At 57.2% G+C, this 16,608-nt stretch overlaps 1 protein-coding gene across 1 annotated transcript; it reads left to right on the top strand.

Annotated features, from left to right (window-relative positions):
- The first annotated feature begins 625 nt into the window (after positions 1–625).
- On the top strand, positions 626–14,435 carry PEAR1 (platelet endothelial aggregation receptor 1). Its single transcript, XM_012449786.3, has 22 exons — positions 626–1,950; positions 2,671–2,775; positions 3,539–3,639; positions 4,501–4,593; positions 4,855–5,095; positions 5,808–5,928; positions 6,108–6,244; positions 6,321–6,533; positions 6,844–7,018; positions 7,104–7,224; positions 7,960–8,123; positions 8,214–8,316; positions 8,443–8,589; positions 8,802–8,927; positions 10,166–10,294; positions 10,409–10,537; positions 10,685–10,897; positions 11,109–11,197; positions 11,304–11,436; positions 12,135–12,197; positions 12,288–12,542; positions 13,083–14,435. The coding sequence occupies exons 1-22, from the start codon at positions 1,850–1,852 to the stop codon at positions 13,232–13,234; spliced, it is 3,111 nt and encodes a 1,036-aa protein (XP_012305209.3). The 5' UTR covers positions 626–1,849; the 3' UTR covers positions 13,235–14,435.
- Positions 14,436–16,608: the final 2,173 nt, after the last annotated feature.

A 16,608-nucleotide genomic window follows, 5' to 3' on the forward strand; every position in this document is an offset into this window, starting at 1 on the left:
CCCCTGCAGAGGGAGCCGCAGTGTCAGCTCTGGAGACAAGCAGCCAGAAAGAGGCTTCTGGTCACGGCCCTTTCCTATGCGCCCCACTGCGTTCAGAATGGTGGGAGGACGGAGCCAGCCCCGTCATGCGCCTGCTGTCCCTCATCCTAGTCAGGCTCTGTTTCCTGTTTTCAGGCTTCATATCCTGAACGCTGGGATTCCCCTCCGACATTCCCTGGCCCCCAGGCCCCAGGCCCCAGGGCTGAGCTGTGGGCAGGTCTCACCTGGTGAGTTACTTGGGGACTGAGGATGGATGGGAGGAAGCATAGAGGAGGCTAGAGGCTGAGATTCAGCCAGAGGGGGGCGTGATGGGGTATGGTGGCTGGGCTGCACTGGAGGGGGGCGCGATGGGGTACCGTGGCTGGGCTGCACTGGAGGGGTGGGTAGACGCTGGCACTGGGAGGAGGGGTGGGCCAGCCTCCTGGATGAAAGGCTGCTGGCAGGTTAAACATGGAGGAGGAGCATGGCGTTGAGATGGAGTTAAGTTAGGAGCCTAGACCTGGAGGGAAGGAGGGGCTGCCTTCCTTGGGGCTGAGAGGGGCTGTGGGGGCCCTGGGAGTGTGTGGGTGTGGGGTGTGGGGTGGGGCCAGCATTCCAGAGATACTCATGGGGGTAAGGGGCCAGCAACCGTGACCTTTCTCTCTTCTCAGAAAAATTATAAGCAGATGTGGGCGCCTCGGGGAGTGTAGAGCAGGGAGCCAGAGCGAGTTTTGGGAACACAGAACACAGAACCTGAAGCCGGCCGCGGGGGTGGGCGCTGCGGGAGGTCAGCCTCTCCTGAGCTCGGGAGCTGAGGGAGCAGAGCTGTATGACGTCCTGGGAGCCAGGGGTGGTGGGGATGGAGAGGACCCCATTTCCAAATGGCCAACAGGGTGTGAGGGAGGCGGGAGCTTTTCCTTAAATGCAAGGTCACCAGGTTGGCGACCTCCTCAGGCGATGGCCCCTAGAGCTGGGTGTAGTGTGCTGGCTGAGGTGTCACTACTGACTGCGGGAGGTGGGGACTGGCCTTGGGTTGTAGTGTTTGCTAGTTTCTCTGGTGTAAATAACCCCCATGCCTGATTCCAAGCTACTCACGTGACGTCATTGAACACGTTGCTAGGAAGAGATGTGTACCATTGGCTCTCTGAGCCTGCATGAGCTGGCTCCAGGACACCACTGGTTGGGAGGTCACCTAGACCTAGCCCCATTCCCACCACATAGAACAGGAAACCCCTGACAGTATTGCATCAGGCTGGTTTTGGCTTCTGCCTGCATACATCCAGTGATGGGGAGCTCACCACCTGAGGTAGCCAATTCCATTCCTGAGCTGCTCTGACTTGGAAAGTTCTTTCTCTGACTGAGCCTCATCACTTCCCCTCACTGCTTCCAGTCTCACACTTTGGTACAAATATCAGAGTGCCCTGGGAAGGGCCTAGGCTGGGGGCTGGGGATTCAGGGATGATGGCCAGGGAGCAGGCACTGGAACAGTGGGTACTGGGACCCCAAGAAGCAATGAGTGGGGTTGTCTGCCATTGAGGGTCAGGAAGAGGAGGAGAGAAGGGGTGGCACCTGGGTTAGACCTTGAAAGATGAGAACTCCGGGTGAATGAAACGTGAGGGTAATTCATGAGCAAAGACCAGAGGCATGGAAGTGACTGCGGTCCAGGAGTGAGGTGGGGAGCTGGAGCCCAGAGCAAGGGGCCACAGGACACTGGGCTGCAGTCTGGTCTCTTCTGCAGGCCCACGGCTCAGATCTCTGCAGACAGGTCCTCCAGGCTGCTCGCTGCAGCGCCCCTGCCCGCTCTGTGCCAGCCCTGGGGCAGGCCTCTGCAATGTCACCGTCTCTGCGCCCTCTCCTTCTCCTGGCCCTGGGCCTGGGGCTGGCTAGAACTCTCAACCCCAGTGATCCCAACACCTGCAGCTTCTGGGAAAGGTGAGAGGGCCCCTGCTGCGCCTTGAGGGCACCAAGCCCTAGCTTCCGGTTGTCCCTACTGTCCCTATGGGGGTCCTCTCCTTTACCTCCTTCCTTCTCTCCAGCCTCTCCCCTCCCGCCTGTTTCTCTGTTTCTGCTCTCTCTACTTCTCTTTATGGGTTGCTGCTGACTGCAGCCCCGTCTCTGACGTTGTCTCAGTCTCTGTCCTGTCTCTGACCCATCCTTTCTCTGTCCCCATCCCTTAGTCCTTTTGGGAGGCCAGCTTCAGAACAGAGTGCAGAGTGGGAGCCATTCATGGTGGAGCAAGCAGAGGGGCTGGCCCAGGGGGAGCAAAGGGAACAGGGCAGGGACACAAGACCCAGGGCAGAATATAGCCGGAAATGACCCAGCCCATCTCCACCAGCTGGGCCCAGGATTCGGTTCTCACTCACCTTTCCCATGCAGGGCGGGTAGTGTGGGGAGAGAAATACGGAAGGCCCTGGTCCAATCGAGTGGGAAGGGGGCTCTGACGGAGGGAATCCCAGGAACCTTCCAGCTCTGGGAGGAGCCCTTCAGACTTGAGAGTGGGGGACAGGATGGGGGTCCCATCCTAGGCTTGGGGAGCCAGCCCCATTATTGGGCTGTGGATTCCCCACTGTGGCCAAGCCCTGTTGGCCGTTCCCTGCTGTGTCGCTCAGGCCTCTCCCTGACCTCCGCCCTGACCCTGTTCCTGTCTTGCAGCTTCACCACCACCAGCAAGGAGTCCCACTCCCGCCCCTTCAGTCTGCTCCCCTCGGAGCCCTGCGAGCGCCCCTGGGAGGGCGCCCATACTTGCCCCCAGCCCACGTGAGTGCTCGTCATCCTCCATGGGTGGGTGGGCTGCCTGAGTCGCTGCCTCGGCCTGGTCCCTGGCCCTCTGTCCCTGGTCGCTTCTCAGAAACTCTGAGGAAACTCCTGGCTTCTCAGGACTCATTCTGTGTGGCCTGTGTGGGGTTCGTGTGTGTGTGGATGTATGTGTGTATGCGTGTTTAGGGTGCACATGCATATTACAGTATGTGCCTGTGTGAGGGGGGCAAGAAGGAAATGCTCTTTCTTTTTTTAATAGACAAGGTTTCACTCTGTCACCCAGGTTGGAGTGCAGTGGCGAGATGGTTGCTCATTGCAACCTCAAACAGGGAATGCCTTTTCTTTCTTTTTTTTAAGGCAGAGTCTTGCTCTGTCGCCCAGGCTAGAGTGCAGTGACACGATCTTGACTCACCAAAATCTCCACCTCCCTGGTTCGAGCAATTCTCCTGCCTCAGCCTCCCAAGGAGCCGGGATCACAGGCGCCCGCCGCCGCCGCTGGCTAATTTTTATATTTTTAGTAGAGACAGGGTTTCACCATCTTGGCCAGGCTGGTCTCAAACTCCTGACCTGGTGATCTACCTGTCTTGGCCCCGCAAAGTGCTGGGATTGCAGGCATGAGCCACCGCGCCTGGCCAGGAAATGCCCTTTCAATGCTCCCCCAGCCCAGAGTGTTAGGTGGTGCCACCCCCTACCCCGCCCTGGCCACACTGTTGTGAGGGCGGACAGCCGGGAGGGCTGAGGGCCGCCTTCCTGGTCTCCTTAGGGTTGTGTACCGGACCGTGTACCGTCAGGTGGTGAAAACGGACCACCGTCAGCGCCTGCAGTGCTGTCACGGATTCTACGAGAGCAGTGGCTTCTGCGTCCGTGAGTCCACTGTGGGGCTGGGGGTGTGGGGCAATGGAATGGGAGGAGCTTAGCCCACTCTTCTGAGTCCCTCCTGGCCCCCACTAGGGTGGGGTTACTCCTCTGCCCTTTTGGGTTTTCTCCTCTTCCTCCTCGCTCCCTGGCCTTGTCCCCGGGATCAGGGTCAGCACTTCCCTCTCCATCAGCACTTCACACCCCTCTCTCCAGCCACCTGGGTGTCCTCTCCCCCTCTCCAGGCCCCTCAGCCTTGTCTCCGTGTCGCTGTCTGCCCTAGAGCTCTCCTTCTGTCTCTGGTCTGTCTCCGTCTCTCTGTCACTGTGTGTCTGAGGACTTGGTGTCTGGGTCTGCCTCTGTCTCTTCCTGTCCCTGACTCTCTATTGCTATTGGTCTCTGACTTGTCACCATCCAGTCTCTCCTGCCCACTGCACCCTCTCCCAGCACCCTGTAATGACCGGAGCCTGCCTTCCTCCTCCTCCCACTTCCCTCAGCCACTGCCCATCACTAGCCCCTGGGAACACAGCTCTCCAGCCTGACCCATCCCGACCCTCACCTGCCCTCTCTCTGGACAGCATCCATGTCCAGCCCCCTTCTGTGGCTCTCCCCCAAAGCCTTTTCTCAACGAAGTGCTCAGACAAATTCACAAAAAGGAACGGGAACCCACAAACCCTGGCATCTTGCTAAGTTCCCCCCCCACCCCGAGTTGCTGCCCCTCAGTCTTTCTTTATCTTAGAGGCAGCTTCGGGGCTTGGAGAACTTCTGGTCCCTGGTGTTGGAAGATGGCGGGGTTAGGCTTTGCAAGATAAAAGCTGGGTAGGGGCAGAGGTGGACACATCTGCTCACTCACATCCATCTCTGTCCCAGCGCTCTGTGCCCAGGAGTGTGTCCATGGCCGTTGTGTGGCACCCAATCAGTGCCAATGTGTACCAGGCTGGCGGGGCGACGACTGTTCCAGTGGTGAGTGGCTACTGACCCCAGGGAGTGGCCTCTTGTGCCTTTGGGGCCACAGGACCCTCGGGCACACCCTCCCTACCAGGGCACAGGAGCTTAGGACTCCAGGGCAATTATCTTTGAGAGCCCCTTGCTTCCAGCTGCCTTTTCTGGAGATGTGGAAGACACAGTGGGGTGTAGGGGCTGGGAGACAGAGGCGGGGGCTAACTGGAGGCCAGGGATGGGCTAGACCCCTGGTGACCCCCTTCCTGCCTCCTTATCCCATAGAGTGTGCCCCAGGAATGTGGGGGCCACAGTGTGACAAGCCCTGCATCTGCGGCAACAGCTCCTGTGATCCCAAGAGTGGGGTATGTGCTTGCCTTTCTGGTCTGCAGCCCCCAAACTGCCTTCAACCCTGTACCCCTGGGTACTATGGCCCTGCCTGCCAGTTCCGCTGCCAGTGCCATGGGGCACCCTGCGATCCCCAGACTGGAGCCTGCTTCTGCCCGGCAGAGAGAACTGGGCCCAGGTGTGTAATGGGGAGAATGACACATTAACGAGGTCGCAGACACAGGGGCACACACACATACACGGGGAAATGAGGTGGCTCAGACAGGGCGCCAAATGTGGGGAGGGTGTGGAGGCCAGGACCGTGGTCCCAGTGGATCCTATCCCACCTCACTAGTGGAATGAGCAAACCACTGACGCTTCATGAGCTTGTTTGCTGTCTGTAAAACGGGAATAGTATTGTCTACATGGAAGGTGGCTGTGAAGATAACATCAAGCAGCACGTGTGTGGAGGCGTGCTGTAAAAGGAGGCTGGGACAAGGACCTAGAGAACCCTGTTGCAAGGCGGGGTGCAGGGGGAGCTGGGGAGTCCCAGGAGGGGGCAGGTGCACCTAGGTGGAAATCAGGATGGGGCCTTGTGGAGGCCCTCGTGGAATTCAGCCCATTGCAGAAGCACAGGTATTCCCGAGAGCAGGTGAGGAGGCGGACACCCAGGAGGCACACGTGCCATGCCACTCCTGGCTCTTGCTTACCCCCACCTGCTGTGCTAGGGTGTCCCTGCCATTTCCAGTCCTGGAACCCTTTGCTTTCTGACTGATAGTCCCCAGCAGGGAAGAGGAAGTGTGAATCACTAAGTCCTGAGGTGGTGGTGGGAGGGGGGACAGCCCTTGGAGGCAAGAGGGGAAGCGGTTATTGCTTGTTTGCATGCTGACCTCACCTGCTCTGTCCTGCAGCTGTGAACTGTCCTGCCCCCAGGGCACTGCTGGCTTCTTCTGCCCCAGCACCCATCCTTGCCAAAATGGAGGTGTCTTCCAAGCCCTGAAGGGCTCCTGCAGCTGTCCCCCTGGCTGGATGGTATGGAGGGTGGGGCCTGTGGGCATGGGGTGTGGGGTGTATTCTGTGGATGGTGCTAAGCAGGGCTCCAAGGAGGGTGTGAGTGAGGGGTGAGCTCTGTGGGTATGGGGGTGTCAGGGATACTGTGGCCTTGGGGAGGAGGATGGGTGCCTGGCCCTGTTGACCTCTCATCCTCACAGGGCATCATCTGCTCCTTGCCCTGCCCAGAGGGCTTCCACGGACCGAACTGCTCCCAGAAATGTCGCTGTCACAACGGCGGCCTCTGCGACCGATTCACGGGTCAGTGCCGCTGCGCTCCGGGTTACACTGGGGATAGGTGAGTGGCGTGGCGCAGAGGGGAGGTGGGCGGAAGGAGGTGGGGAGCCACCAGGCTCACTCGGCTAGGTGCCCAGGTGCCGGGAGGAGTGCCCGGTGGGGCGTTTCGGGCAGGACTGTGCTGAGACGTGCGACTGCGGCCCGGACGCCCGCTGCTTCCCCGCCAACGGCGCGTGTCTGTGCGAACACGGCTTCACCGGGGACCGCTGCACTGAGCGCCTCTGCCCCGACGGCTTCTACGGTCTCAGCTGCCAGGCCCCCTGCACCTGCGACCCGGAGCACAGCCTCAGGTGGGCCGCGGGACACGTGGTCAACGGATCAGGAGGCCAATGGAGAGGTCTTCGGGCGGAGGTCGCCACAGCGCCAGGGGCATATCCAAGGGGGACGGGTGTCACAGAAGGGGAAAGGGAGGGGCCTCGGGGGCCGGGAGGAGCCTGGGGTACTACTACTTGCCTCAATCCCGTTTTCGGAATAGCGCGGAGCCTCCCTAGTGGCCCCCTTGCCCCAGCGATGTGCGAATCCCACTACGCGGAGGGGTCGGGGAAGCCGGTCTGCCCTGGCCCAGCTCAGACCGCGCCGCGCCCCCGCCTCCGCCCCCAGCTGCCACCCGATGAACGGGGAGTGCTCCTGCCTGCCGGGCTGGGCGGGCCTCCACTGCAATGAGAGCTGCCCGCAGGACACGCACGGGCCGGGGTGCCAGGAGCACTGTCTCTGCCTGCACGGCGGCGTCTGCCAGGCTGCTAGCGGCCTCTGCCAGTGCGCGCCGGGCTACACGGTGAGGTGCGCCCCGCTGCGAGGAAGACAGGCCGGCGGAGAGGCCAAGGAATGGGCCGCCCCTCTCACCGCTCACCCTTTTTCAGGGCCCTCACTGTGCTAGTCTTTGTCCTCTGGACACTTACGGTGTCAACTGTTCCTCACGCTGCTCCTGTGAAAATGCCATCGCTTGCTCACCCATCGACGGCGAGTGCGTCTGCAAGGAAGGTAACTGGATGGAGTTCCCCAGAGAGAAGACTTGAGGGACTGGGGGAAGGGCAAGGGAAGAAGGGCGAGTCCAAGAGTATGGGTAGGCCAAGGGCGGGGGAGTGGCTGCAGGGTAAGGGTGGAGGGGGCAGCAGCTGGACGGAGGGAAAGCGTCCAGGCTATTTCCTTCCTGGAATATCCACTTTGCTTTCTTCAACCACAAATATCTTACTTGTCCTTGAAGGCCGAGGCCAAAAGACACCTCCCTGGTGAACATCCCTCACCTTTAGTCATAAACACAATTGCGGTGCTGGGAAGGGCCTCAGATCTGCCAGCGTGGCACGTGGGCAACCTTCAGGCTGGATTCTGATACAGCTGTGTTCTGTTTGGCTAGCTCTCCATTAAGTTCAACAAGTCTCCCATCTTCAGTCCCCACTACTCCCTGTTGTCTGGCACATCCTCTGTGGAACTCATTTAGCCACCTGATGGGACCCCTGCAAGCATTTGGGTATACTGCCATCCCCTTTATTTTGCAGAAGGCACCCCAGCCCCAGAATGGGGTGGTACCTCACTGGAAGGCAGTTAGGCTTCTGCTCAGCATCGAATAGTTCGTAGGCTTTTCTCCTGTATGGTGCCGTGAACACCCCACCCACCCAGCTCATAGCATAGTAGGATCTGTCCCAGCCAGCTCCCACTGTGTGCTTGCTCAGGAGGGGAGCTGGGTCCCCATGCCTACCTACCAGGCCCCTCCTCCAGGTTGGCAGCGTGGTAACTGCTCTGTGCCCTGCCCATCCGGAACCTGGGGCTTCGGTTGCAATGCCAGCTGCCAGTGTGCCCACGAGGGAGTCTGCAGCCCCCAAACTGGAGCCTGTACCTGCACCCCTGGGTGGCATGGGGCCCGCTGCCAGCTGCCCTGCCCGGTGAGTGCTGCACAGCCTGCCTGCCTGGGGGAGGGAGGGCATGGTGTCCCCCAGCTGACTGGCCTATTTGCTCTCCACTCCTTTTCCAAGAAGGGGCAATTTGGAGAAGGTTGTGCCAGTCGCTGTGACTGTGACCACTCTGATGGCTGTGACCCGGTTCATGGACGCTGTCAGTGTGAGGCTGGCTGGATGGGTGAGCATTCTGGGGCCCCAGGCCTACTGTGGATTGGGGGATGCACCCCATAGGAAATGTGTCCAGAAGAGCCCACTGGAACTGAAGGGGGCCCATCCAGGCACACCTGACTGCTGTCTCCCACAGGCACCCGCTGCCACCTGCCCTGCCCTGAGGGCTTATGGGGAGTCAACTGTAGCAACACCTGCACCTGCAAGAATGGGGGCACTTGCCTCCCTGAGAATGGCAACTGTGTGTGTGCACCCGGATTCCGAGGCCCCTCCTGCCAGAGATGTGAGGCTCCCTACTGCCCCCTCCACCTGCCACCAGCAGGGGGCAGTGTGGTGTCAGATGCCAGAGCTCTCCCCTCTGCATCCCCCTTGGTCTCTTCCTCTGACCCGTCTTCAGCCTAGTTACTGCAGTGGGAAGGAGGGAGGGAGACAGTGGGGTAAGGGCGGATTGAGAGTTGGCCTCTGCCCCCAGTCACCAGTGCCCCTTTCTCCCAGCCTGTCAGCCTGGCCGCTACGGCAAACGCTGTGTGCCCTGCAAGTGCGGGAACCACTCCTCCTGCCACCCCTCGAACGGGACGTGCTACTGCCTGGCTGGCTGGACGGGCCCTGACTGCTCCCAGCGTATGTGGTAGCTTGTGTGTCTGAGCACATGTGCATGCTGAGAGGGGGCGCTGAGGTTGGGAGGCCTCTGTCTCGCAGTTCCTGGGTATAAAATCCTTGGGCCCACCTTGAGCAAATATTTACTGGGCACTGCCTACCTGCTGGGTACTGTTTTCAGTGCTAAGGATGCAACAGTGAACAGCTCAGGGGAAAAAACAATTTACTGCCCTTCTGCATGGGAAGCCTGGGAAGAACAGTATTTTTATGGGAGCAGGGGAAATCATAGGCTTAGCCTGGGATGTGTTCCTGCTTGCCTGCTTTTTTTTTTGAGACTGAGTCTCATTCTGTCACCCAGGCTAGAGTGCAGAGGTGTGATAGCTCACTGCAACCTCCGCCTCTGGTTCAAGTAATTCTTTTGCCTCAGCCTCCCTAGTAGCTGGGATTACAGGCATGTGCCACCACACCAGGCTGATTTTTGTAGTTTTAATGGAGATGGGGTTTCATCATGTTGGCCAGGCTGGTCTCAAACTCCTGACCTCAGGTCATCCACCCGCCTCGCCCTCTCAGAGTGCTGGGATTACAGGCGTGAGCCACCACACCTGGCCTTTTTTTCTTTTGCATTTTTCAGTTTATTTTTATTTATATACTAATAAATACATGTATTTCTTTATTTTGTGAGCCTTTCCCCCACAAAAATATATGAAGATCATGGAAAAGCTTAGTGCAAAAAAGCCAAGTAAAACGAGTTTGGAAAGAGGAAACAGGCTGTTATGAAGAAGGCTAAATTTCGGTTTACCAGCAGGCAGGGTAGAAAAGGAAGTCATCTTGGCGAAGAGTTTTTCCATAGAATCTGGCTACAACTACTATTAGATTATTGCTAGTGTCAGACACACAATAACAATGCCTTACATAGGATAGATGTTTACTTCTCTCTTACGTTAAAAAGCAAACGGACACCCACGCGGGGTAGCTCGGAAGCCTTTGGGTGTGTGGCACAGAATGCGTTTGTTTGAAGTGGCTATTACACAGTCAAGTGCAGATGTGGAGTAGGGAGGTGGGCACGTGGGTCTGGAGCTCGGGAGGGGGAGATGGGGCCGGAAATAATCATTTGTCAGTCATTGGTTGCAGATACTGTTCAAAGTCTTGGTGTCCCCAGGGAGACCAAAGCTGAGCTAAAGACTTAAGTGATGCTGGTGGCTAAGAGTTCATCCGGGAGGGGCTGTACCCGCCCCACCATACAGGCCCCTTGTCTCCTGTAGCATGCCCTCCAGGACACTGGGGAGAAAACTGTGCCCAACCCTGCCAATGTCACCATGGTGGGACCTGCCATCCCCAGGATGGGAGCTGTATCTGCCCCCCAGGATGGACTGGACCCCACTGCTTGCAAGGTACCAACAGAAGGGGAACTCCGTGCCCCTGCCCCAACTTAGCCCTCACCCAGAAAGGAGACTAGAGTTTCCTGGCCCCCTGATGCCTGCCTGCCTCCTTGGCTGTCTCCCCAGGTTGCCCTCTGTGGACATTTGGTGCTAACTGCTCCCAGCCATGCCAGTGTGGTCCTGGGGAAAAGTGCCACCCAGAGACTGGGGCCTGTGTATGTCCCCCCGGGCACAGTGGCGCACCTTGCAGGATTGGTGAGTTCTTCGCCTCCTCCTTTCTACCCATTGTCCCCCAGGAACTGGGACCTAGGTCCCTCATACTGTCCCTGCCTTCCTCTTGGGCACCTCTCCCATGCAGCAGAGCCAAGATGCCATTCTGAGTGACCGCCCCATCCCACACAGGAATCCAGGAGCCCTTTACTGTGATGCCTACCACTCCAGTGGCCTATAACTCGCTTGGTGCAGTGATTGGCATTGCAGTGCTGGGGTCCCTTGTGGTAGCCCTGGTGGCACTGTTCATTGGCTATCGGCATTGGCAAAAAGGCAAGGAGCACCACCACCTGGCAGTGGCCTACAGCAGCGGGCGGCTGGACGGCTCCGAGTATGTCATGCCAGGTGAGCTGGCACAGGGCCTGGAGCACGGAGGAGTGGCTGGCTCATAGACTCAAGAGTGGATGCTGGGCATGACCCAAAGGGAAACCGAGGAGTGGGGAGGAGGGAGGAAGGGAGGTCAGCGAGGCCACAGTACTGATCTCCGGGGACAGAGCAGCTCTCCTGGACTGCTGCCCGTTGCTGAGCTCGCCCTGCACTTGTGTCTGTCATGCAGATGTCCCTCCGAGCTATAGTCACTACTACTCCAACCCCAGCTACCACACCCTGTCGCAGTGCTCCCTGAACCCCCCGCCCCCTAACAAGGTCAGTGCTGGGAGAGTAGTGCCCTGTGGAGGGAAGCGCGCAGACCTGACTCTCTGGAAAGCCCTGTCCTTGCTCTCGCTCTCCCTACTGCACCGTCCCCTCTCAGGTTCCCAGCCAGCTCTTTGCCAGCCTGCAGGCCCCTGAGCGGCCAGGTGGGGCCCACGGGCATGATAACCACGCCACCCTGCCTGCTGACTGGAAGCACCGCCGGGAGCACCCTCCAGGGCCTCTGGACAGGGGTAGGTGTGGGGGTCCTGGGTCTCTGGACAGGGGTAGGTGCCGGGGGCCTGGGTCTCTGGACAGGGGCAGGTGTCAGGGGCCTGGGTCTCTGGGCAGGGGTAGGTGCCGGGTCCTGGGTCTCTGGGCAGGAGTAGGTGCTGGGGGCCTGGGTCTCTGGACAGGGGCAGGTGCCGGGGGGCCTGGGTCTCTGGGCAGGGGTAGGTGCCGGGGGCCTGGGTCTCTGGACAGGAGTAGGTGCTGGGGGCCTGGGTCTCTGGACAGGGGTAGATGCCAGGGGTCCTGGGTCTCTGGACAGGGGTAGGTGCGGGGGTCCTGGGCCTCTGGACAAGGGTAGGTGTTGGGGGACCTGGGTCTCTGGACAGGGGTAGGTGCTGGGGGCCTGTGTCTCTGGACAGGGGTAGGTGTGGGGGTCCTGGGTCTCTGGGCAGGGGTAGGTGCTGGGGGCCTGGGTCTCTGGACAGGGGTAGGTGCTGGGGGCCTGGGTCTCTGGACAGGGGTAGGTGCCGGGGGGCCTGGGTCTCTGGACAGGGGTAGGTGCTGGGGTCCAGGGTCTCTGGTGAGGGTGGATGTGTGCAGCCCAGCATCCCGCCATGTCTGAGTGAGTGTGTCTGGAGACGGGGCTCTGGGCCCCAGTTCTAGAGGGGGTGTGAGCCTGGGGAGGGGACAGAGGGCTGATTGCCCGTTGTCTCTTCCTCAGGAAGCAGCCACCTGGACCGCAGCTACAGCTACGGCAATGGCCCAGGCCCATTCTATAATAAAGGTACGGGCAGAGGGCAACAAGGGAGGCGGCTGAGCGGGGGCTAAGGAACCAGTGCCACCATGGAGCCTGACTTCTTTCCTCTATCCTTAGGGCTCATCTCTGAAGAGGGGCTCGGGGCCAGCGTGGCTTCCCTGAGCAGTGAGAACCCCTATGCCACCATCCGGGACCTGCCCAGCCTGCCAGGGGGCCCCCGGGAGAGCAGCTACATGGAAATGAAAGGCCCCCGCTCCGGATCTCCCCCCAGGCAGCCTCGTCAGCTCCAGCTCCGGGACAGCCAGAGGCGGCGGCAGCCCCTGCCACAGAGAGACAGTGGCACCTACGAGCAGCCCAGCCCCCTAATCCACGGTGAGCCCTCCCTCTCCACTGGCAGGAGCGGCAGAGAAATGGGACAAGGGAGGCAGAAAAAGAGAAGGGACAGGGAGAGGAGAAGGAGAAGGCACGATGTGGCAGCAAGAGTGAGGCCTTCAGGGTCAGCCTCGGGCTCAAATCGGGCACAGTGGGGAATCGAGGTGGCCTCTCACAGCCTGTGTGCTCATCTGAAGAACAGCCTGTGTATCTGCCTCGCAGGGCTCAGGATTGAAGTGGTGGTTGTATAGCATCGGGGGGTGGAGTTGGCACCCAGAAAAGTAGAGAGCCAGGCAGGGTATGAAGTCTCCTGGTATCCTGGGAGGTGGGCGGGCTGAGGTGGCTTTCTCACTGGCAGCTGAGGCGCTAAGGGCCTTTTGCTCAGAGCCGCACAACTAGCTGATGGTAAGCTGGGCTATGTATACAGAGACCCATCTCCTTCTCTTTGCCTTTAAGAGGCTGAAGAGGGGAGGGGAGCGGTGGGAGTGGGAGAGGAGTGGGAGGAGCCTCGCCCTCTCATTCTGTCCTGTACGTTTCCAGACCGAGACTCTGTGGGCCCCCAGCCCCCTCTGCCTCCGGGCCTACCCCCCGGCCACTATGACTCACCCAAGAACAGCCACATCCCCGGACATTATGACCTGCCTCCAGTACGGCATCCCCCTTCACCTCCACTTCGACACCAGGACCGGTGAGGAGCCAGGATGGTGTGGCAGAGGCCAGCACACCTGGCTGTTGCAGCCGCAGGCTGGGGACAGAGCCTGGTGTACCCTGACAGGAGCAGGGAGTGGACCTGCAGGCCATGAACGTGAACAACACTTAATGGAGCAAGTGAATGGAGAGACGGGAGCCTCGTTCCCAGGTTCGACTGTGGGAGACACTGGTCAGCAGGATGCCTGGCTCCCTTTCCCACCCCACTGCTCCCAAGGCCCCCAGGGCCCTGTGTACATAAACTGGTGGGTTGAAAGTTGCTAGGTAACTCTGTTTACTGATTTCACACGTGTGCGGGGTACCTTTTTGGGCTGGGCTCTGTGTGTGTGTTTGTGTTTCTGTGATTTTGGAAGGGTGCCAAGCGCAGGTCCTGTCCTAGGGCACTTACTATTTAGTAGGGAGATGGACCCAACCCAGTTAACTCTCGCAATAGCCTCCAACTGGCCTCCCTGACTTCATTCAGTGAACCTTCCAATTCGAGGCTCAAAAATTCAAAATACAGGCTGGGTAGTTTCTCCCTACCTGAAAGCCTTCGTAGGTGACCCTTTGCTCTTCTGCCAGTATCAAAACTTTCCAAGGCCTTAAAGGCCCTGCTTGCCTGGCCCTTCTGTCTCTCCAGCCTCACCTTGAACTGTTTTCCTGTCACTGCGCACCAGTGACACTGGCCTCTAGTCTTCCTGTAGGCCACAGGGCCACACTTCTTTCTAGCACGCGGACTTGCATACCTGGAGTGCCCTTCCTCCCCAACTCCCTGTTCACCCCTGCTTTTCCTTTACACCTTCTCCTCAGGGAAGTGCCCCCCACTCCATGCCTCTTTCACAGCCCTGACTGCAGCTGTGGACACTCACCAGGTACCTGCAGAAGGCCTACAGGGTGCCAGGCACTTCTTTAATGTGTGATTGTTTGATTAATCTCTGCCTCCCACGCTAGACTGTAAGCTCCCTGAAGGCAGGAATCCTGTGCTTATGCTCAGTATTGGCTCTCCCTTGGCACACGGTAGGGACTCAATAAATGCTCCCCAAAAGGCTGAGCGGCTGACTGGATTAAAGTACCAGTGACTTGCAGTAGCTGCTAAGATAGACGGGTCACCTGTGTGCTCTGACAGCTATAGACTGAATAAGTTGGGGACTTCCCTAAAGGGTGGCATTTCCATGGGGTGACAACACAGAGCTCAGATGTGAGAAGGTGCCAGGGGCAGGGGTGCGGGGGGGGCGGGGCCGAGGGGGCCTGCAGAGGCTGGAGATAGGCTATTAGGAGACAGTATACAGGCACGCCTCGATTTATTGCACTTCACAAGTAGTGGAATTTTTAAAGAAATTGAAGGTTTTGGGAAATACAGGTGACAGCAATAGGCTAAGAAAAGCCAAGCAAAGAAACTGAAGATCTATGTCAACACTGCTTTAAGCAAGTCTGTTAGCACCATTTTCCCAAAAGCACGTGCTCACTTTGGGTCTCTGCATCACATTTTGGTAATTCTTGCAATATTTCAAACATTGTCATTATTATTATATGTGTTATAGTGATCTGTGATCAGTGATCTTTGATATTATTGTAATTGTTCTGGGGCACCATGAACCACACCCATGTAACATGGCAAGCTTAATCAATAAATGTTGTATGCGTTCTGACTGCTCCACCGACCAGCCGTTCCCCCAACTCTCTCCCTCTCAGGACCTCCCTATTCCCTAAGACACACGATATTGAAATAAGAGTTAATTAATAACCCTACAAGGGACTCTAGGTGTTGAAGTGAAAGGAGTAGTCACACCTGGAGATGTACAAGGAGATTAATGTTGTTTGCATGCTTGCTAATACAGTATCCATTCTGCAGCCTGTGGACCAAGGAGTAATTTTGATTTTCAAGTCTTATTATTTAAGAAATACATTTTGGGCCAGGCATGGTGGCTTACCAAAGCCTGTAATCCCAGCACTTTGGGAGGCTGAGGCAGGCGGATTACCTGAGGTCAGGAGTTCAAGACCAGCCTGACCAACATAGCCAAACCCTGTCTCTACTAAAAATACAAAAAATTAGCTGGGCATGGTGGCACATGCCTGTAATCCCGGCTATGCGGGAGGCTGAGACAGGAGAATCGCTTGAACCCAGGAGTCGGATGTTTCAGTAAGCCGAGATCATGCCATTGCACTCCAGCCTGGGCAACGAGAGTGAAACTCCGTCTCAAAAAAGAAAAAATACATTTTGTAAAGCATTAGTTGCGTAGATAGTGATTCCTCTGATGGATCTGGGCAAATTCAACCTTTTGGATAGGATTCACCATTCAAAATGTCATTAAGAACATTTGTGATTCATGATGGGAGGAGGTCAAAATATCCATGCTAACAGGAGTTTGGAAGAAGTTGATTCCAATCCTCATGGATGACTTGGAGGCATTCAAGACTTCAGTGGAGGAGGTAACTGCAGATGTGGTAGAAATAGCAAGAGAAGTAGAAGTGGAGCCCGAAGATGAAACTGAATTGCTGCAATTCATGATAAAAGTTGAATGGATGAGGAGTTGCCTATGGATGAACAAAGAAATGGAATCTACTCCTGGTGAAGACACTGTAAGCATTCTTGAAATGAAAAGGAACAATTTAGAATATTCCATAAACTTGGTTGATAAAGCAGTGGCAGGGATTGAGAGAACTGACTCCAATTTTGAAAAAAGTTCTGTCGTGGGTTAAATGCTATCAAACAGCATTGGGTGCTATTAAGAAATCTTTTGTGAAAGGAAGACTCAATTGATGAGGCAAACTTCACTGTTGTCTTATTTTAAGAAATTGCTACGGCCACCTCAACCTTCAGCAACCACTACCCTGATCAGTCAGCAGCCATCAACATCAAAGCAAGGTGCTCCACCAGCGAAATGATTATGACTCACTAAAGGCTCAGATGATCACTAACATTTTTAGCAATGAATATTTTTAAACTAGGGTATGTGCATTGGACTGGGTGCTGTGGCTCATGTCTGTAACCACAGCACTTTGGGAACCCGAGGTGGGAGGATCACTTGAGGTCAGGAGTTCAAGACCAGCCTGGCCAACATGGTGAAACCCCACCTCTACTAAAAATACAAAAATTAGCTGAATGTGGTGGTGCGTGCCTGTAATTCCAGCTACTAAGGAGTCTGAGGCAGGAGAATTGCTTGAACCTGGGAAGTAGAGGTTGCAGTGAGCTGAGATCACGCCACTGCACTCCAGCCTGGGCGACGGAGTGAGACTCCATCTCAAAAAAAGAAGGTATATGTGTTTTTTGAGACATAATGCTATTGCACAGACTACAGTATAGTGTAAATATAATTTTATATGCACTGAGAAAAAAAAGTGGCGTGACTCACTTTATTGCCATATTAGCTTTATTCCG

The sequence above is a fragment of the Aotus nancymaae genome, unplaced genomic scaffold, assembly GCF_030222135.1.
Source record: "Aotus nancymaae isolate 86718 unplaced genomic scaffold, 86718_ANA_hifiasm-v0.15.2.pri h1tg000108l, whole genome shotgun sequence".
Classification (NCBI taxonomy): domain Eukaryota; kingdom Metazoa; phylum Chordata; class Mammalia; order Primates; family Aotidae; genus Aotus; species Aotus nancymaae.